The sequence below is a fragment of the Blennius ocellaris genome (assembly GCF_963422515.1).
Source record: "Blennius ocellaris genome assembly, chromosome: 14".
Lineage (NCBI taxonomy): Eukaryota > Metazoa > Chordata > Actinopteri > Blenniiformes > Blenniidae > Blennius > Blennius ocellaris.
The window spans coordinates 15,289,476-15,312,058 of NC_137663.1; the positions used below are offsets into that span (position 1 = coordinate 15,289,476).

At 41.5% G+C, this 22,583-nt stretch overlaps 2 protein-coding genes across 3 annotated transcripts in view; both read left to right on the forward strand.

Moving 5' to 3' along the window:
* Positions 1–590: 590 nt before the first annotated feature.
* puraa (purine-rich element binding protein Aa) lies at positions 591–5,786 on the forward strand. Of its 2 annotated transcripts, none has more exons than XM_080508272.1 (2): positions 591–701; positions 4,439–5,786. In XM_080508272.1, exon 2 carries the CDS (start codon positions 4,517–4,519, stop codon positions 5,372–5,374), a length of 858 nt encoding a protein of 285 aa, XP_080364398.1. In that variant the 5' UTR covers positions 591–701; positions 4,439–4,516; the 3' UTR covers positions 5,375–5,786. The 2 variants fall into 2 exon arrangements, with proteins under 2 accessions (XP_080364398.1, XP_080364397.1); XM_080508271.1 differs by lacking the exon at positions 591–701 and adding an exon at positions 2,654–2,793.
* A 5,808-nt stretch (positions 5,787–11,594) lies between these two features.
* The window catches only part of LOC308139382 (uncharacterized protein), a 17,289-nt gene continuing 6,300 nt past the window's right edge, over positions 11,595–22,583 (forward strand). Inside the window, exons 1-7 of the mRNA XM_080508811.1 lie at positions 11,595–11,703; positions 12,382–12,989; positions 16,278–16,416; positions 16,621–16,723; positions 17,599–17,637; positions 17,735–17,776; positions 19,293–19,575. Coding sequence (XP_080364937.1) covers positions 12,803–12,989; positions 16,278–16,416; positions 16,621–16,723; positions 17,599–17,637; positions 17,735–17,776; positions 19,293–19,575 — 793 coding nt within the window. The 5' untranslated portion in view covers positions 11,595–11,703; positions 12,382–12,802. The remainder of the gene's footprint in view (positions 11,704–12,381; positions 12,990–16,277; positions 16,417–16,620; positions 16,724–17,598; positions 17,638–17,734; positions 17,777–19,292; positions 19,576–22,583) is intronic.

Below are 22,583 nucleotides of genomic sequence, written 5' to 3' on the forward strand. Positions count from 1 at the left end.
AACAGAACCGGTGACAAAGGACACCCCTGCCGGAGGCCAACGTGCACAGGAAACAGGTCCGACTTACTGCCGGCAATGCGAACCAGACTCCTGCTCCGGGAATACAACGACCGAACAGCCCTCAACAAGGGAGGACCGGATGGTCCTCCCTTGTTGAGGACCATCCGGGTCAGTGAGTGTATTTAACAACGGTCCACACCACAGACACACACACACACACACACACACACGTGATGTGTAACGAGATGGGTGTAACGGTCACTCCCTAAAATGACGTAAAGTGTGACAAAGATCGTGGCATGAAACCAGGAGATCGTGCTGGGATCACTTTACACTTTACTTCATTGCAGACGATGCCCAAATAATCGCTGCCCTACCTGTTGTTGCCATTAGACGGCGAGGTTGCAATCCCCCACTCGGGCCGACGGGTGGCGCGCGTGCACCGCGTTTGCACGTTTGCGTGTTGACATCAGAGGTGAAACGTGCGGCGTTGAACTTGTGCGTGCGACCGTCTCCGTCCGTGCCACGACTCTCCGTGGCTTGTCCATCTTGTGGAAGCAGACACTCCGGAGGTTCCTGTGCCGTCACGAAGGCCTTCCGAGCGGCTTCGCGTGCGCCCGCTGCCTCGTCTCGTCTCCTGCGGCTCCCCGTCGAGGCTTTGAGGCGCTGCGCCCGCAGACCGAGCGGGGAGAGTGGGGGAGGTACGTAGGCGCTCGGTTGCAATGACGCTTTATTTACATGCATTTCGGATCGTTACGGTCCTGCAAAACGTCGGGATGCGCAGCCCGAGCGTGTGACATTGCTTCGCAGAGTTTGTAGAGGCATGACATGCGAGCTATATGGCCGCAAACATGACGGGAGCTGCGCATTGGAGCGACGCCGCTTTCCTCTGTTTTTGGATGTAGGGCGAAACTTTCGCAACGGCTGATTTTTACCAACTGCGACGACAACCACACCTCCTCAGGCTGAAGTCAGCGCTGGACGTGGCCTCGGGATATAAACTGGACTGATTTTACAAACCCATATTCATGATTAAAAGCTGGCCCGAAAATGGGACAAGTGCAAAGTTGATGGCAGATTAGTTCAATTGGCAGGTTGTTTGCTGGGCTGATATAAATCGGCCCCATGAATTTGGTGGTCTCGTGTTTAAAAACGTAAGATTTTGAGTCAGCAAAGGGTAAGCGACTTAAATTTGAGGGTTTTAAATAAGGAATATAGGCCAAACTCTGTTTTAGGCTACATCAAAGCTATTAGCAAGGGTTATTCATCTAATATCCCCTGCTATCCTCAATAATACCATTTCTGAATGAAGGTCTTTCATTGATGAACCCAGGCTCCTGTGAAGCTGATGAAGTAATTAAAACCTGTAAGAAAATCAGAGAGGCATCTTTTTCTTTATAAAGCGACCTAAATATATAATTTTAAATATTCACAAGGTCGAACACTAATAAAATGAATTATCGTAAATGTATTAAAGCAACTTGCAAGACGGTTAACACACATAAGTATATAACCTGCGTGACATTTATTTAACTTGTATGTATTTTTTTGGAGTATTTTTTTAATTATGAATGAGTTTTCTTTTATTTTTATTTTACTTTTTCCAAGTATTAGCGACCTCTGCGTTAAAAAAAAGTGGCGGGAGGCTTCTTTTAGACTGAAAAACTAGTCACGGTTGAATGGCTTCAGAATATTAGAAAAACAGCGATTCGGTTAAAGTTAAAGGTAGAAAAGAAAATGGGGGAAGACCATGGTGTTTTTCAGGCCTGCTCGGTCGCCTCGTCTCATGCAGGTAAAGAAGGAACGAAGTCCTGAATATTGTAGGCTGAATTTTGGCCTAAACGGAGGGCTTGGTCATCGGATTCCCATTAAATGTTTACTTAAGCATGTTCAAGTTGCTACACACTGTATGAATTGTTTTTTTAATAATCCATTATTTCCAAAAAAAATTTCATGCAGTCTAAAAATGAAAAGCACAGCAATTCTACTTTTTTTTTTTTTAATTATCAAAATATGCATGCACCATGTGGGATGTAAAGCATTTAAAAGTGGTCGCAGATCTGTGGATTTTATACAATGGAATGGCATTCCACTCCGTTGTATTTCAATTTCAGATCTTCAAAGCATCTTTGTGGAATATACAGACATAACTGTCACTCAGTCTATTATATATATTTTTAAATCTGGTTAATGCACGATAAAAAAAAAAAAAATTAAAGGCGCATCAAGAAAAAGAGTCGCATATCGCACTAACTAAAAAGGCCTTAAATTATACAATTTGACATTTGAAAAAAATACTGCATCACATCAAACTAATATCGCTGGTGTGTTCCAACACCAGTTTAAAATGGGTATTTGTCAAATATACGCTTAAAATTGAGAGATCCTGCACTTGCCATCATTCAGACTTTCCGGGGGGAAATCGTCATCCATGAAGTAAAATAAATAAATAAATAAAAAAGGATGAATTGAAGATCAGGTCAGACATTACAGTCATGTGGTCTGGAACCGACATGATTTCATAGTTTCTCGCATCGTTTTACTTTCAAATGATCTCATGTGATTCTTAAAATTATCCTTTTTTTTTCGACCTGAGGAAAACGGCCAGTCTCCATCGATTTTATCCAATGGCTGAAAAATAAAAGATGTTTACAATGGCATAAGTGTGAATTGGTCCGTTCAGAGTGATTGAGTTTATGATTAAACTGAATCATTTGAACCTGTTGTTACGACGGAAGACAATTTACAGTGGATGAAGTATTTCCCAGGATTTGCACAACTCAGCGGTTGCAGGTAAATATTGTCTTATATTTGAAATTGATATTTTTTCTCTCTTTTTTTTAGGAATCAAGGCTGCGCTTTTTAAGATTATATGTATTTGTCCAAACGACTCGTGTCCATCATGTTATTGTGAGCTTGCACCAAACTAGAAATACAGCATCGCCAGGCCTATAATATAGTCGAACAGTGCTGGATGCAAATGTTTATGTTTTAAAATGCTTTGATTATTTATTACTGACAATCAATAATGTGGCCTCGCCTCTGAAACACACTCCTAGTGCCATGGTGGCACAACAGGCGCTTTTGCCACAATTTAAAAAAAATAGAAAAGCAAGCATGGGCACCGTTGATAGTTGATGTGACATGGGGAAAAAGAGAGAGAGACGGAGGCCTGTTCACTGAATAATTAAGGAGTAGGCCTACGAGGTATAACGCCCTCCGCAATACAGGGTACATGCTTTATAGCTTGCAAGGAACGATGGATACAAATCATAAATAATATACTGTACAAATAACTTGACATCTGTTCTAAGGTCATCAGTGATTTTATTTTCCTGGATTTAACAGGAGTATTAAACTTCAGTCCTACTGGAGGGAGCGGTGTGGCTGTGCTGTACGGATCTCATAGATATACTTCATGTATGGATGCTGTCATATTCAAGATGGTGATCTGATACATTTATACCACATGAAAATACAAGTTCAAGTTGACCACAACCAAAGCTCGTCGAAGGCAGCTCGGTTAAGTGCGATGATTATACAAAAACATCAGTACCTCTATACAAAAATATAAGTGGCTCTATTTCGTGTAATGGCATTACCTCTCACAGTGGGTTAAATAACTTTTGAAAATAATTCTAAAATCAAAGATAAATCTAGGTTTAATATTGGTTGATCTGTCGATTTCTTGTCCCCCTTTGCCTGGAATACTAAGTTGTAGATATAAAGCATGACACTGAGCCAGTGAAAAATCGAAAATGGTCACGTTTTAAAATCGATACATTTAATTGATGTACTCAATATAATAAATAACCACATTGTATCTTTAAATGAACTGAATATTTTTAATGGATGTCCCATAAAGCTTTGGATATATAGCTGACAGCAACTATGCTTGCAAAACTATTTTATTCATATTACTATTGGAACTATATAGTTTTGTAGTGTCATTTCCAGAATGCGGTGTGAATTATAGAAGCGCTACATTTGAAGCACTAAATAAAATAAAGTGGGTTTAATGGCTTGCAAATGACTAAGTTCGTCCTTTTTTTTAAGCCGAAGAAACTTTTAATAAGCAAGTTGTCAAATGATCAAGTCAAGAGACAACAAGTGCAATCCATAGACATAGACGTAGGTGTGATTTTAATCAGTAGATCACAGTGAATGTATAAATGTATTTCCCCCTCACTAAACTATAACAGAAGGAAACTGTGGGTATTTCCAAGTCAGCATGAGCAGTTATTTCTGAGACCGTTTTCAAAACGAAACTTAAGCAGACTCTGATCGTTTCCCCTAAATAAGCCTGCCTGGTTTCGTTTTGATGCAGTGGCAGCTCATTGCATGAACGATACACGGAGAAGTCATCGTGATCGTTCTGCATTATAACATTTTTATTTATTTATTTATTTAATTAATTTTCCTCCTTGTGTGTGTGCAGATCTCGCGAGAGCCCCGCGCGGCTGTAGCTGGCCGTGGCTTTGCAGTAGACAGAGGGAGAAGGCAGGCAGGCAGCATCATGGCGGACAGAGACAGTGGAAGTGAGCAGGGAGGAGCAGCCCCGGGCCCAGGCTTCGCTTCCATGCACCTTGCGGCCGGAGGGGCGGGCTCGGCTTCCGGGCTCCAGCACGAGACGCAGGAGCTGGCGTCGAAGAGGGTTGACATCCAAAACAAACGCTTCTATTTGGACGTAAAGCAGAACGCGAAGGGCCGCTTCTTAAAGATAGCAGAAGTCGGGGCCGGTGGAAACAAGAGCCGCCTCACTCTGTCCATGTCCGTGGCGGTCGAGTTCCGCGACTACTTGGGGGACTTCATCGAACACTATGCCCAGCTGGGGCCGAGCCACCCGGGGATGGTACAAGACGAGCCCCGGCGGGCGCTGAAGAGCGAGTTCTTGGTGCGGGAGAATCGGAAATACTACATGGATCTGAAAGAGAACCAGAGGGGACGGTTCCTCAGGATCCGACAGACCGTTAACCGGGGACCGGGTTTGGGATCCACGCAGGGCCAGACCATTGCACTGCCCGCACAGGGACTTATTGAGTTTCGTGACGCTTTGGCCAAACTTATTGACGATTACGGCGTGGAGGACGAGCCTGCGGAGTTGCCCGAGGGGTCATCATTGACTGTGGACAACAAGCGCTTTTTCTTCGACGTCGGGTCCAATAAGTACGGGGTGTTTATGCGGGTAAGCGAGGTGAAGCCCACGTACCGCAACTCGATCACGGTGCCCTACAAAGTGTGGTCCAAATTTGGGAATACTTTCTGTAAATACGCCGAGGACATGAAGAAGATCCAGGAGAAGCAGCGGGAGAAAAGGGCATGCGAGCTGCAGCAACAAGAGGAGATGCAGGCGGATGATGGAGACGAGGATTGATATAGACAGTAAAAGAGGAAAAAAAGAAAAGAAAAACGTGCAAGAGTAATGAAAATAACAAGAGAATTATAATTAAAACTCTACTGTATAAAGAAAGAAATCTAAAGATTTAACTGTAATGGTCTAACTCCAAGGGAGCATCACCCACAATATAAGAAACCTCCACAACCTGACAGTTATGACATGTTGTCACTCATCGCTGGATGTTACCCCACTTATCCACCATTAATACAGTAACAGGCTGCTAAACAAAGTAATAACATTATATTTGAACATGGTTTCCTACTTGACTATATTGAACTGAGTGTTTATTTCCCTGATTAACAGAAAAAAACAACAACTTTTGTACCAGTTAAAGCTATTGTTAAAAAACAAACAAAAAAAAAGTGTTTGCAATGTTCAAATGGAAATATTGCCCAGTTCGGGGGGAGGGTGGTGGGGGGAGGGGGTTCCTTTTCATGTGAGCTAATGACTTCAGCACAAATCAGATATTTTAATTTTTAAACCAAAATTAAAAAAGTTTGTAAAAGGTTATCAAATGTACTTGCCATCCTATTTACCTTTACCTGTGAGTAGAGATGTGTTTACACATAAATCATATGAGGGTAAGGCCTGCTTCAGAAAACTGGTTAGATGTCATACAGTATATATATATATATATATATATATATATATATATATATATATATATATGTAGGCATTTTCATGAGATGAAATAAGTGGTCTATTTCTTGTGCAATATGCATTGCATAAAAATCAAATATATATTGAACTGGTCAATGGATCTTGAGTGATGACATTTGCCAGAAGCATTCAAAGAAATATTAATATTGTAACTTCTGTTTCAGTTGAAAATGTTGCCATGCAGATGGATATATCATAGACTACCTTTGTGTCTCGTTGTTAATGCAATGTGCTCATTATAAAGGTACTAAATGTGTATTTGATAGAGGGAATGCAGTGACAACATGTAGCAAAAAAAGGCCTGAATCGCAGATTATATAAGACAAACATCCTGCACATACTGTGTTAATTGGTAAAATCCAGCAGAGCATTATTGGTTCGTATTTCTGAAACAGAGACGTTTTGTTTTCTTGTTTAGTCATACAAGTCTAAATGGTGCCAAGGAGTGCTGTTGCTGCATGTTAATCTGCACTAAGATTTCGTTGGTTTCCCAAAATATTGGCTCAAGGACCCTTCCATACGTATCTAAATCTGCCTGTCGTTCACCGATCTCAAGTTCAAGTACTGAGTGATTTCCATCCAAAGGTTTGGTGTAGTTATAGTGGAAGTTGTTTCAAAGTGTAATTTTTAAAAGGAGGGACCTTGTGAACAGTAATCAAAACATCGCCAACACAGAATGAGGGCTTCTGAGAAGCACGCCTGGCTTAGCCGTGATGACGAGGGTCCGACTCACCTGGTCGGACCTCGAGTTGTGCCCGTCCCGAAAAGGTTTAGGATCCCGAGGTGTGAAGTTCAGTGGGGCTACTTTAGATACACACTCTTAGCTCGACTTCAGATTTGTAAGCCCAAATATCTATCTGTTGGTGGTGAGATTTTGTCTTTGGTCTAATTGTACATATTTGGGCTGCCACACGGAAAATAACTGGTTCTAGTCCAGTTCAGTCGCATCTCATAGATGTGTGATAGCAGTTTTATAAACTCTGTCAGTAATCTCCAGAGAAGCTGGCAACAATCAGATAATGTCAGAGTTACCTCAGCATTGAATTAAATGATTGCTCCCATGTTTAGATTGACTGGAAACCAGCAAACTAGACTGTCCTTGACCACCTATTTTTGGAGCCTTTGGTATAGCCTAAAAGATACCTGATTGGGAGCATCCTCTTCAGCATATAAACAACCTGGTGCCTTACACACTCCGCATGCTTACACGCTGGCCTGGTGCTTTGGATCGCAGTTTGGCTTCTTTTTTATGTTCCCGTTTCCTGTTTCTTCCATTTTTTAAATTATCTTTTTGTGTCTCAGCCCCCTTGTGTGCTAGTGCACGACTCGTGGTGCTAAAAGAGTTCAACTAAAACTCTTTAACAAAACAAAAATAAACAACAACAACAAAAAAACAAGCAACAGGAGCAGAATTCGTAACTTTTTTCCCCTGCTACCTTCCTTCCTATAACTTCATTGCCATCCCTGTTCAACCCCAGCCATCCAGGTATCGGCCTACTTGTAAACATGGAAAAGGGGTGGTCACCTTGATGCAAGATGATGCAGAAGAGTGGGCTCTTCACTAGCCAAGCGCACGAGCAGGGAGAGCAGGGGCGGATTGTCAACATCAGCAGTGGCCTGACATGAGAGAAATTGTTGGAAAGCCCCCACACCCCTTGAAATGCTTGTTGTTTGGCTTGGGTAGTTACGTGTAAGTTATTTGCTCGAATAATGGGGAGTAGCAAGCATGTCTTGTTTTTTTTTGTTGCTATTTTGTTTTGTTTTATCTAGTTTTACCTTTCTGCCGTTATTCCACATTATTTGTAATTTTGGAATGTTTTCGCCCACAAAAAATATATCTATTTTTTTGTGCAACATTTCATCACTGTGTGCAATATCGTATGTGCCAATGGTGGCAATATATGTATATCAATTAAATATATGATTACTATTTGAAAGCATGTGGCTGAATTCCATGTTTATTTCTCTCGAAGGAGTTGTACGCCTTTATTTGCACTCAAAGCTCCATCCTGGAGGAAAATATACTAAACCAAGGTCTTAGCAGCCTGTTGGGTCAAGCAGTTCACATATGTACTTGAACTAGATCATTGTCTCTGCAAGTATGCCCCTCTCAAGGAAAAGGGTACACTTGGCTAATGGTTTATTGAAGGTAGACTGTAAACATACAATGGAGTTTTTGTGAAAAGGAAAACTAAAAAAAAAAAAGCAAAAACAGTGAAATCTCCATTTTAGCTTTAAGCTAAGAAAAGGTGCTTCAGTCAATCCTCATTAAGGTGTATGGTGAACTGTCTTCAGTGGTTGTTGTGTGTAGCACTTTGCTTTCCCAGGTGAATGAAATGCCTGACCAATACTTGTTTAATATGATCTCAACAAAGAATGTCGTTCTCTCTTATGTTGCCTCTTTTTTCTTTTTTTTAAGAGGGTATTTTGAATTGCTCATTTGGTTATGATGCATTACATATAATTTATGTACATTTGACAAATTAAAAAGAGAAAAAAGTTTAATTTACCCATGAGGGAAAATCTACATTCAATATGTATGTGTTCTTCATGTTTCATTTCTTGTTGGAAAAAAAAGACTGACCAAAATGTCTACAATTCACTGAAAATATGTTTGATTATGATGTAGTGTTGTCTACATTGTCTGACTCTACATTTTGCGATGATACTGATAACGAAAGCTTAATTTTACAGCCTCCAAAATGCAAACTTTACAAATGACAAGTATCTCTTATGTCTTCTTAGAGATTTTTACGTTAGTACTGTATGTGTAAAACCAGGCTGTAAAATAAAGCATTACCTTGTTCTCTAATCATTCTGACTATGCAATTTGTGATCACCTGTATGCAACAGTTGCTCTTTTGTGAGTTGTACTGTTTACATAACACTGAAGGAATGAGAAGGTATTGATCGTGAACCAACAGAACTGATAAGATTTTTTTTTTCTCCTGACAAGAGATTCACCATATTTGGTAAGACAGGCATTAACCTGTATACCGCCAAGCCAAAGGGAGAAAAAAAAAACTGCTTCCACATGTTTGAAAGTTACTGAATTATTTCATTAGGATATTATTTTGCTTATAAGGAAGATTCAAAGAATCATTGTCTTAACTACTGGTTAAATGTTTTTTTTTTTTTAATAAATTGTTATGTAGATTCATCAGTTCATCAGCAGGCTCACTGTTTTTCATTTCTTAACACATGGCCCTGTGTAGAAATGTGTTTCTTTGGCCTTTGATGGTTGTTTTGTTCACAGTCTTCTCCTTTACCTCAACAACCTACCAGAAGAAACCAGTATGAGCGGAAAGAAAGCAAAGGTAGTGTGTTCCAGCAGGGTCAGGGTGCAGGCACTAGACATGCTCAGCAGCGTTGCTGCAGAACATTTGTATTCTTGAGGGCCGTTGTTAAGTTGACGGTCCCAGAATGGTGGCCAGGGGTGATGGGGACAAAAGAAAAAAAAAAAAATTTGAAGACGGATGTGATAAAATGTAATGGATCCCAGCCCAGATGCCAACTCCAAAGTCGACCGTTTCTCTTTATCATACACAGAGAAACACTGACGCATTTTTGTACAAGCTTTATAAGCAGCTGTCAGTCCTCAGATTTGGTTGGTACTTCAAGGTGAAGTATATTCAAATACAATGTCGATCAAACCAAAAAGGTTTGTTTGAACCAACTATTAAATGGCATCATTTTATGTGGAGCTTGCCTGATTCTATGCCTGTGTGGGCTTTTCTCCAGCTTCCTTCTCACACTGTAAACACATACTATTCAGGACCAGTTAGTGACAGTAGATTGTCTCTTTGTGCTAACCCTCCGATGTCTGGCATAATGTCAAGGGTGTATCGCTCTTTTTCATGCTGCTCTGTAAGCCCCTTGCACTGCTCAATATATATGAGAGGCATTCTGGTAATTCTATGCAGTTAATGATGAATGATACAAACTGCTAGCTACAACGTGCAACATGGTGCTCCTTTTTGTTTGAAGCTGTCTTTGTATGAGTCTCTGTAAGACCTTTTTTCCAGGGTTACATTTAATGTAGAGCTGTACTGCACCATAGGGTGGCTGCATGTGCTGGAAAATAATTGTCCGTGTGTTACTGCTTCCATTTTATTCAACTATAATGTAGTAGTGCTACAGGCTGAAGCAGTTGGCCACTAGCTTTTAGGTGGTGACGTAATTGGTTGCAGGCTTCTCTGATGTGAGCCACTAGATGCTGCTCTTCACCTACAAATGACTCCTCTCAGAAACACAGGAGAGGAGCTCCAGTGGAGAAAATGTGTGAAGACTCAACAGACAAAGCCTCAACTTTTACATAGCTTCAACACTCGGATTTAGGTTAGGTATTTTACTTCACAATATACTCAGGAATTCATGTTTCACATGGTACCAATGATTAGACAAGCAAATAGTCTTTTATGTCACAGTGTTGTTGTCTGCTCACTGGCATTGACTACATTTATAGAACTTATACCAGTCGAAGAAAAAGGTATCCCCTAAAACAACGTTCATCCCTAAACATGTAGAAACACTTGAACTTGAACTAACTGCAGGGGTCTGATCCTTTTCCCGTAAAAGATTGTTCTGTTTTCTCAAAGTGACGCAGGTAAATGCTTAATGTACTCCCAATGTCTTTCTTTTAAAGTATACCCTCATTGTCAGATTTGAACTGCTTAAAAAGATTGAACTCTTTGAACTGGTGTAAATTCTGCCAAGAAGATGCTGGCAGTGCCATGGAAACCTTTTCATACCATTTATAAGCTTTGATACATGCGGACGTAGAGATCGCCAGTACAGAAATTTAGCAAGCAGCACTCTTAAGTGCAGAGGTAAACACTGTCATCTCCCACCAAAAAAACTCCCTTGACCTTTTTGTGAGAGGTTTGTATATTTTGTTCTGAGGCTCATCCAAGTTTTGTCCTGCAGCCTTGACAGTCAACTCTGTGGTAGACTCGTGGATAAAGCGCCTGACACTGAATGAATCTGAACATGTCCAGAGAAGTTCAGTAATGACAGACTTTAGGAAGAAAGGGCTACACTATTTTATGTGTTTGGAAATTGTGTGTTGTTTTTTTGTTGTATTTATATTTATTGCTACTTTTTGTTGTCATATCACAATGACCAGCTATAAAAAAAAAAAAAAAAGCATAGCAAAAGAAGCTGACCTGAATGACACCGACACAAAGTGTATAAAACAACAGTATCTATGAAATACCTTGTCGGTTTTAAGTTACCGGTAATGGTTGTCCCTTTTCTGTTAATGACTAATACATAGATGTAAAGTTTAGTAAAAGAGAGTTTCCTGTGTGGAAGGGGAGTTTGGAAGTTGAGGAGGTTCCGCTTTTTTCTCTGTCCATTTTTACAACGTATTTAATGTGTGAGGTCAACTTCCTGAACTGCGCTCTTCCTCTCTTATTAAATTGACTGTGCATGTGGGTTTTTTTTGCGAGCTGCTGAGAGGGTTCCTGAGAAAGAGAGAAGAGAAGGAGAGAAGGAGGTAAGGAGAGGGAGGGAGCAAGATCGTGGAATGTTGTGATGTCATCAGCCTCAGTCATACACACAAAGACGAGGAGGACCCACAAGCACTCTGACTCTCTCAGCTTAGTTAGCATACTCTGCTGTGGAGCGGCTGCCTACATCCCACTGTGAGTACTTCAGCAAATTCTACCCTTCTCTTACAACTCCCCTTTGTTCCGTATCACTCACTTTCTCCACTCACTTTCCCCCCCTCTCTCCTGGGTTTCCTTCTGTGCACACTGCAACGTGTTTAGCAGACACCAATCTGTATTCCACCAGTGTGATACTTCCCTGTCTGAGACCAGCTTTCTTTCCCTCCAAGTGCTGCTTATGTGGTAGCCATTGTTTAACTACCCACTGTGATTGGAGGGGTCCATTTCAATCCCCTTGTTAGAGCAACTGGCTCGTGCTGTTCTAGGCTATGACCCCGTTTCGTCTTTCTTTTCTTTTCTATTTTTTTTTTTCATCCCACTGACAACCAGACACTGACCATGTAAAATGAAGCCGCTATCTTGTGGGAGTCTAGTGAAGAAAGAAACACGGATTTGGGGAGGGGAAGCAGCAAGATGGGTCACTGATGACAGAAACAGTCCCATTCCTTTGGAATCTCCTCCCATTCTGGGCTGCAGGCTCTGTGTCAGTGTAGGAACAGGATTTAGGCTCTTCCGTATTCATAAAGGAAGGGACACGATAGATGACGGAAGAAGTGTGGAGGATGGGAAATTTATATTGTATTACAACATTCCCACCGTTAAAAAGCTCACTGTAATCATACAAATGCCTTCCCTGTGTTTCTCTTTTTGTAGATTGGACCAATGATGCTGTCCAAAGTCAAAGACAACTGACATGTAGGGTGGAGAAACTGGGAGCACAACACAGAAAGAAAGCCCGATTGCGTGTGTGTGAGTGAATGTGTGAGTGAATGTGTGTGTGTGTGTGTGTGTGTGGGTGAGTGACTGAATGAGTGTATGCATGTGTGAGATTGTACAGTATGAAAAAAAGAGCAAACACAATCTATTAATGAAGGGTTTATGTGGGAGATTCGGGGTGATTTTATGATAAATAAGCTCACTAAGTTTTTACCGGACAACATGAGACTATAAACGATCAAACCTCTACGGTCCACTGGTAAGAAGCTGCTGGCCAAAGGACAGCAGCCTCCTCCATCTGACTGACAGCTCAGCTTGGCCAGGTGGTACCAAGTGAACCCACCATACAGCCGACAACATGCTGCAGCAGATTCTAAAGGAAATGTACATCGACCCCGATGTGCTCAACGCTCTCAATGACGACCAGAAAAAGACTCTGTTTCTCAAAATGCGCCAGGAGCAGGTGCGGCGCTGGAAAGAGCGGGAGGAGAAACTTGAGAAAGAAGAGAGGAGCAACGAGTCAAAGCGGCCAAAGCCCAGAAAAGGTAACCATACTGACCCATCACTACCTCCTCCACTCTTTTAGCTGGTCTCCTTCCTGTTTATCCAGAGCGACAGGGTGCAGCTTCAAGTTTTTCAAGCATACTGCGCCTCACACTTTGAACAAAGCTTCTGACAGAAACCCATCTGTTGTCCTTTTAAGGGCTGCGTTCAGCTCCCTTTTAGTCTTAATGTGTGCATAGTGTCATGTGAATTACCTGATTGAGCGCTCCAAAGCTTGACAAGCTGACTGCTGAAGCATGTGAACATTGCCTGTGACAGACGCCCTGAGCTGCTGGATTTGCTTTCATTGGTGTTGCTCATGTTCCTCCTCATCTCAGCAGCTGTTTGCCAACACAAACACAGAGCGTTTATACATGAAGTTGAATTTATGTCTCAAGTCCCAAACACATACAGCTGACAGAAGCTGCTCAATGAAGTAAAGTCAACAACTCCCCACTCACAGATGTTGTTAACGTTTACCAAAGCTGAGTAAATTAGACGTCAGGGTGAAAATACACTCTATACAGGACATATATCAATAGTGAACTTTAATTATGATATCTGAATACATTGTGGTGATTGCTGTTGACACACACATGTTTTGTTTTCAGGCTCATTTTATTCCTAGTCACACATGTAATCTGAGCCTTGAAGCAACACAGGATTATCGTCACTGAGTCACAGATTCCACTGAAGTCTGAAAGTCATATTGAGGGGGAAAAAAACCCCACATTGCAGATAAAACTTTGCTCAGACAGATCAACATGTAAATGGCAGAAAAACTATGCAAGCATTGCGAAAGGTAAATTGGTTCATCACCGGTTGGCTTCTGCTTGAAAGCAACAATTGGGGTTAGCAGTATTCATGGCGCCATCAAGCCAAACAACACAACCAGAAACCCAGGAAGTTACAAGTCTGTCACAAAACTGGTTTGACGCATGCTGCTGAATCTTGCTTGTCTGCATTTCCTCTTGCATATATATATATATATATATAAAGGTTTGTGTAATGACTGGCGTAATATGTTTCTCAATATTTTTTTTTAATCATGACAAAGTGCTCTGAGACAGCAAAGCAAACTGCAGAGAAAGACAAGAAAGATCAGACAGTTGGTAAAATCTCCCACATATCCCGATATGACTGAAAACCAATTAACGGCACACTGCAGCTGGTGCATTAACTCTGACTGACATGGTAATGTGATCTGTCTCGTCTTGGCTGATCACAAAGCACTTACTATTAACCAGGGAGCAGAGTGGGAGAACAGCACTCTTTCATTTCTTTCTCTTAATGACCAGTGCAGCTGTCCTGAGGAGGCTACAGCCAGAGATCACATGGTCACTACACTTGTCAGCACAGGCTAATTTTTTTTTTTTTTTTTTTAGTACAGGGGAAATGGTGGATAGTTTGTGTTTTTGTTTAAAAATAGGAAATGAGTCAAGACTCAATCCTTCAAACAATTAGCATGGAGAGTAACAGGAAGCTTGCAGGAAATGTATGTGTTTGGCAAACAAAGAGAGACTTTGATTGTATCTAGATTGCCTCATGGGAGAGCCCCCATACTAAGTTTGTTTTCACGGTACATAGAATAAAGTCAGGGACAAACTCAGCTGTGCTTAAGAGCTCATATTCAGCCTATAACTTTTCTGATCATGTGCTTTTCCTGTGGTTGACCTGACTTTGTGGTGTTTAGTGTTTTTGTGCTGGTTGTGACAACACACTGGGGTGTGTGTGTGTGTGTGTGTGTGTGTGTGTGTGTGTGTGTGTGTGTGTGTGTGTGTGTGTGTGTGTGTGTGTGTGTGTGTGTGTGTGTGTGTGTGTGTGTGTGTGTGTGTGTGTGTGTGTGTGTGTGTGTGTGTGTGTGTGTTATACTGTAAGCACACTGGTAACTTTCAGAAGGAGCACTTCAGTCTTAATGTCTGGCTGTGTTACAAACACATTTCTGAAAGATAATTTCATGACTTTGAGAGGAAACAGCATTACCGCTGGGTAATGGAGGAACACTTAATGTGCAGTGCTCCTAAACTCAGCTGACAACAGTTTTCTCATGTGCACCTGACAGTGGGGTTGTGCTTTCAGCTGTCACATTGGGTTGCTGACTTGTTTACCCAGGTATGTTCAGACTGGTGTGTTTTTGTCGTCATTGTGGTATGCCCTGTTGGAATGTGATTCACAGGGCAGGCTGGCGAAACCAGTTCACCATGAAAGTATGCGATCCTGTTTTTGACCAACAAGACTTCTTCCCAGGCCTGCGTCAGTTATCTCTGTAACTCTTCTGTGCTCTCACAGAGTCACACGGCAGTAACATATGTTTGTATACCTATGAGTGAACATACTTTTGAGCTCATAAACTCGTGAGAACTCTGTGTTCTTGCAACAAAAAAAACTAATGTATTGGTATTTCAGGAATAGGGACTGAGAGATGCTTGCTTTTCATAAATAGGTATGCTTTTTTAAAATTTCCTATTTTTTTCAGCATCTGTCTCCTTTCGTATGTATTGTATGATACATATCATGATCTCACACATCAAAGTTGTCAAAAGAGCATTTGAAAATGATTAATTGAATATAATAAGGTTACAGCTCCGGGGCCTAATGATAAACTGATCAAACTTCCTGTAAGTGATTCAGTTTCACTTTTGTCGAGCTTTTCTTTGAGTGACAGAAACTGTGTATAATTCACAAACACCTTAATACTTCAAGACATATTGTGGCATATTATATTTTTTGTTTTTTAATTATCTTAGCATCTCGCCATGTTCAAAATTGTTTATACAATCCATCCCAGCTGACTATGGGTAAAGTTATAGTACAAAGAGCAGGACTGCTGCATCACAAGGCAAACACAGAGAGCAGTATAAACACACACATTAATACCTCTAGCCTATCTAGAGTCACCTAATGATTGAAGGAATATTTTGTCGAGGAAAATGTATTTGGTGTGTCATTTAGGTTTTTGTTTTTTGTTTTTGCATGTTTCCACATGGAGAATGTGCAAGCTACACATAAAAAAATCCTCCTGGCCAAATCTGGATTAAAATCTGACATATTTGATCATTTCATTATGAGAGGAAAGTGCTAACGACTACGCTTTTTAAATGTATATGTGCAAACAAATGATCATTACTGGTGTGTGTGTGTGTGTGTGTGTGTGTGTGTGTGTGTGTGTGTGTGTGTGTGTGTGTGTGTGTGTGTGTGTGTGTGTGTGTGTGTGTGTGTGTGTGTGTGTGTGTGTGTGTGTGTGTGTGTGTGTGTGTGTGTGTGTGTGTGTGTGTGTGTGTTTCAAACAGCCAACAGTAAGAGTGTGACCTGGATGCCCGGCCGGGATGGCGACGTGGCGGTCATCACGATCGGGGAGGTGGACGAGCTCGCCTCGAAGTTCATCTGCTCGGGAGAAAAGAAGACGCCAAATCCTCAGAACCACATCCAGTAATGGACTTTTAGATTATATAACTTACTGAACTAAAATGTATGTTTTGATTAGTGGTCATCAACATGATACATACAGAATAATCTATTGTGTGTTGTCGTACCATTTAATAACAGTAATTCAGTAAGTGAGTTAGTTGTTTTATCATTTTCATAAAGCACGAGAACAATGAGAGCATTTATTTATCTGTTCCTGTTTTACAGCCACAAAACTATCTTGAAAAGCAGAAAAAATACGGAACCTGACAGAAGAGAAAGAGAGAACCTTCCTCCTAAAACACAACCTGGTATCTCGCTGAATTTAAAGGTGTGTAACTGTTTTATTGTGCCCTTCAGAAAACTCTTCTTTTTCACATGATATCTCACTTTTATCTCACATCTTAACCTTTTACTTTCTATCTTTCCATTAAACTAACTATGGTCACAAAAAATGTGCAAAACAATTGAGACAAAAAAATCACAGACCAACTTATCAATAAAGTTCACCTCCAGCTTGGCCATTATAAGATTTCCATCTCAAATTCAATCCTTCCATCACTTCATTTTCTTCTCTCTCATCTGCAGAACAGTTGGAGAAAACTATCAATTAGTCTTTGGAGCATAGCTGGTGAAAATCAATGCCCTCATTAAAGAACTGTATTCCAGTTATTTTTGCCATCTATTTATTGTCAAAATGAGCTCTCAGTTCAGATGATTACTGGGCTAGTGATATTTTTGGGTGTGTGCAGTGTGTCGGTTTTGCAGTGCAGTGGGTGGGTGGGTGGGGGGGTCTTTGCCTCCTTTCACGCTATCTCAAAACGAGATTTGCTGTGTTGTCATGGCAACATTGAACACACTGAGCCAGAGTGAGCCAGGGCGGATGGTCTCATCTGGCCTGACCACGGTGCTTCTCTGAGCTAAAGCTGCGTGCTGCTCACTCAGTGGAAACACGAGTATCCTGGCCCATCACCGCTTTCTCCTGCTGACACATTTATCCAAGTCACTGTGCAAATACGTTCTGAAAAACTTATCAAATTAATGATTTTACAGGATCTGATAATGTATTCTCTTTCGCCCAACGCTGAAAACTGGTTGTTTGTCTGTGCTCTGAGTATGACACTGACTCAAAGAAGTGGCCCAAAGTTGAGGAGGATGACGTGTTGCCTCAAGTATAAACTAACATTGCAATGTCTCTCCACACAGGGCAAATGTGAGGACATGACTACTTCACTCCCTCTGCCGGTGAGTCAAAGTAACTGCCTGCTGTGTTTAGAGCTGTGTGCTCTCAGGCTGCATCGCGGCCTGAAATGCTCATGTAATGTCTTGGTTAAACCCACAGGTGTCAGTGAGCGAGCATTCACCAGCTCCAGAGGCACAAAAGGTATTTATGAATTAAAGGAACTGCATGTTTTTTTTTTTTTGGGGGGGGGGGGGTTTCAATCCACTTAGGACTTTTACAATATTTTTTCTGCACTTACAATATAACCCATGTGGTTTATGAGCAAAGGGAGGCTTATGTTCAGGCATTGTGTGTTCTTAAATAATCAGCTTTCCACCAAGGTATGATTAGAAATACACCGAGCTGCAGTTATTTTCGGAAAAGACTTTAGAATGTCCTTCTTTGTGTCTTCATGAGGCAACCCCCCCCCCCCCGTATCTAACAGGAAATGGTGGTTAGGGCCAGCTGTCCCCTCACTCCCAGCCTCTCTGCAGATCATCTTTCTCCCAGCATTCTCCCTCCCTGTGTGCTCCGGCTTGTCTGAGCTGCCGCACCCCTCACGGCTCTCTCCGGGGAACAGCTGAACTGAACTGTCCTCCCACTGGCTCCATCATCGCTCCAGCCCTGCGCGTTTGGGGAGTGCGTTCCCTGTCCCCCCCTTCTTTTCTGTGTTTATGTGCATGCAAGTGTGTGTGTGTGTGTGTGTGTGTGTGTGTGTGTGTGTGTGTGTGTGTGTGTGTGTGTGTGTGTGTGTGTGTGTGTGTGTGTGTGTGTGTGTGTGTGTGTGTGTGTGTGTGTGTGTGTGTGTGTGTGTGTGTGTGTGTGTGTGTGTGTGTGCGCAGGTGACACGCTTTGCGAGAACAGCTGAATCACAGAGGCAAGGAAGGATTTCTGGACTGCCCTAGAACAGATGGTTGATGAACTTGATCGGGGAATTAAAACGCCAGAGATAGAGAATGCGTCAGTCGCAGATGGATGGGATTGTGGGATAGTCTCCGGAGGTTTGGGCGCGTGAGCTCTCCTCTCTTCTCAGTTTTTTCCCCTTCTCTTTGCCACAGAACGAAATGTCTCTCCCTCACTTCTTACATTTACGCCAGACTCTCCGTGTTGCAGGCCCCAACACATCTACGTCCCACCCATGCTGATGTGGCAGAGCACGTCCACACCTTGGGAGGTTTGGCCATTGTGACGGCCAAGAATTCACAGCATAAGCCTCCCTCTATAAGGCTCATTATTTAGTTGAATGTCTTGTTTGTAAACGCAATTATTTGTTCCTGGAAACAGCAAGGGAGCCGGTTTGGTGCCGTGGCAGAGGCTGCTGCTCAGGCTGCTACAGGTTCACGCCAGTTGATTTAGAAAGGGAGCAAGTCATCCTGAGAGAGGAGGAGAGTGGGAGATTGTTGATTAGAAAGGCGTAAGATCGGGAAGGAAGATTAGCGAGGCAGCCTGATTTTCAAGTCACCTTATAATTTTCTCTCGGCGCATCCTTAAAGTCTTAATCAGTGGTCATAGTTCTGCGTGTTTCATTATGGCACAGTGTTGTCATTGGAGAACTGTAATTTGGTGAATCATTTATCTAATGATTTAATCAAACATGACAGTAATTCTACTGTATGTGAATTAGCTGTCAACACTGATCGCACTCCTCTGTCCTCCTTTGTCACTCTTCACTCTGCAGACTGAGCCGAAGTCAGCCAGCGCAACTGAGGAGAAGTCACTTCCTCAGCCCTCCATCTGCTCCAGGCCTCCCATGAGAACAAGCCCTGTCAACGTGAGACCAGCTTCTGCAAATGTGGAACCAGGCTATATCAACACGAGACCCGGCCTCACAAATCTGAGACTGGCAGCCACCTCTTCCCCCAGCAGCACTGTCAAAACAGACTCTGGGGTGACGTCACCCACCAAAGGTGGACCGCACTCTCAAGAACCTCCAAAGGCCCAGGGATCACAGGGCAGCAAGAGTGAGTGAGCGTGATTTAAAAAGGCTTTGTTTCAACATGTTGTTTTAAGTTCTCTATTTGACTGGCTTATTGTCCTGGGTGAGTATTGCCTCTCACGCCTTGTCATCTTGGAGAGTCTCCAGACCTTGTGTGACCCTTGAAAGGATTAGTGCTTGGAGCTAATGTAAAAATTTGCTCCTGTGTCCAGTCAACGGACCATTGTCTTCCATTATCTTTTTATTTACGAGCTAACAATGATAAACACACATGCAGCAATAGAAATGAAGTATGTTGCCACTGTGGACAGACAAAACAGACAGACATCCATGAAGCTGAGATAGCCCCTGCTCTTTCTACTCTAACTTGTCGGTGTCAAACATACGACGAGCCCAATAGAGGATTGACTCCGGACTGTGCGATTCCGGAAAATGTCACCTATATTTTAACAAATAAAGAACATGTTTTAGGGTAGATCCTAGAATAGCAGAGATAATACAAGCCTGTGAACCGAGCCAAGAGTGATGTTGCAGTGAAAGCTAAAGACGGCTGGTGATGTAGAATTACCATCATGCTTGCTCAGAGTTGTGACAGGCCTTGGCCAACGTTAGTCTGAAAGGAAGCACTGTGGCAGGTGGGATTTCAGCAGGTTTAGAGAGCAGAGAGTCATTTGTTGCAATGTTTTCCTAAAAAATCTTCTAAAAGCAGAAAAGATGGATTACATGTTTTATTTTAAGTAGAAATAAAGTAAGTAGAAATTAAGTAGAAATAAATGCAAAAGGCATAATGATGTAATTGGTAAAAAATATAATTGATCAAATGTAGTGAGAGTTAATGTGTGTATGACACCACCCTGCCGCCACTCGAATGCGTGTTATATTCCACTGCATGGATGTTGCATCCTGAACAAAAACCCACTCTCAACAAAAATTAGTCCACAATATTCCACCAAGCTGGGATGACAATCACCAGCGGCCACAGGACCAACAAGACAATCTGTAAACGCCGCTTCCTCTCGAAGAATAATAATAGTTGTGGAGAGCTGTGGAGAACCAGGCTGAACAAAGTTCACACTAGATGAGTTTCTCAGTGCTGTGGCAAGGGAGGAAGATTTATTTCCCCAAACCCAATGTGGTCGCCAAATAGTGGCTCAGCTCCGAGGAATCTTTATAGACTGGCAGCGTAAAAGAGGCCTGCCTAGAGGGGGAAAAAGCTTATGTGACTGGGATTTGTCCCTTGGTACCACATCAGTCAGGCACACCTGCCGGTTTGGTAGCTTCTTTATTGTCTTTCAGAATTGGTACCAGTGAAATTGGGACTATAAGCATGACAGATCAGTTTATGTTGTTTAATTAAATTGAATACTCATTGACAAACAGAGCTGTTGCTATTCAGAGAGCTAATCCAAGTTTTGATATGTTTTCCGAGCATTTCAGGTTAAATCCACCAAACATCACAATGAACACTTTAGCAGAAATACAACTTTTTAATATATTTACTTACTACTGAGATACTTGGTATTAAGCAGCATTTAAAAAAAAAAAAGAAAGATATTGTCCTGTGATGTTAATTAATCTCGTGTTGTAATTAAATAGACTCGTAACCTGACCAAGATGTACAATGCCTTCATCCATAGTCAGCTGGAATCGTCGACAGTGGGATAGAAAATTGATGGATGTAGTTTGGCTTCAGAAACTAGGTGACACACTGGTAGGAGGAGGAGCAATACTAGAGAGTAAGTGCTCCTTTATAAACACAATTCAATTCATTTCCTCAACCAAGTGGATTATTTGTTTGTTGTCACCCTCTCAGTGTCCATTATCCAGTTTGCACCTTCAACTCTGCCTGCATTGTATGCAATAGATAATTTTGACAATTAAATATTGCTTGCCATGAGTGGCTCCCACAGCCTGTGACACAGATTGCTTTTGTTTTATATGAAAGGGGAATTCCTGTTTCTTAATTTGTCAAAAGCTTACTCACCATATAGTCAAAGGTTTACATGGAAAAGAGTAGTGTAGGGGTGAATGTAGCACCATCCAGTGGAAATCATTGATATTGTAGAAAGAAAAAAAAAAAAACAACAACATCTAACTGGATAGAAAATCTCATCTCAATAAGGTCCCTCTGCTGGAAAAAAGCTCAACCTACAACACAATCTCATAGTAAACATGCTGCAACAGTTCCTTGAGGTTATATTGCTCCTGGAACTTTTTTTTTCTTGCAAGAAAACAACAAAGAACCCCTCATTCAAAGTAAGACAATTCAATATTTTCTCATATATTGCAAACTGATAACTGTGTGTGGGCCCAGGCAACATTTAATTTAGAATAAATAGCATAAGGAAAGGTCAGAAATGTCCCAATTATAGAAAATATATCAGTTTCTCCAGAAACTGTACCAAAAAAAACAAAAAACATAAAAGCAAACTTTTGTATAATAACACTCTGACAGATAGTTCCTCAAGGTTGTGCCAGTGTATTTTTTGCCTGCGTGTCTTTACCCCTGACAACTGAATTTCAAAAGAAGACCCCAAAGCTGTGATGATGGTTTTTTTTTCAAAATGTCTTGTCATTGGTTCATCTTGGAAAAATTTCTGGCATATCATTGTAGAGCCGCAGAATCCCTCAAAAAGCCAGACACAGGAGCGCTCAAACGCTTGTATTAATGTCATCAAGAAACAAAACAAAAAAATTGTGGAAATATTAGTGAAATGCCGTTCACAGATACCGACTGAACTGCAGTGGTCTAAACAGTATATTATCATCAAAAACTGTTTGAGAGAAAAAATTTTGCTTTAGTAACATCAAGTAAGAAATCTGTTTGTGGAGGCATGTGCAGTGAGCTCAGAGCATTTAAGGTGATTTATCAGTTGGAACAGGAACAGTTTCACAGAACACGAATGAGTAAAATCTGGATGCGGAGAAGAAAACAAATTTACAATTTCAACAAAGTGTGTGTGTGTGTGTGTGTGTGTGTGTGTGTGTGTGTGTGTGTGTGTGTGTGTGTGTGTGTGTGTGTGTGTGTGTGTG

Coding starts and splice junctions, on each gene's coding strand:
- puraa (XM_080508272.1), top strand. CDS start 4,517: ATGGCGGACAGAGACAGTGGAAGTGAGCAGGGAGGAGCAGCCCCGGGC.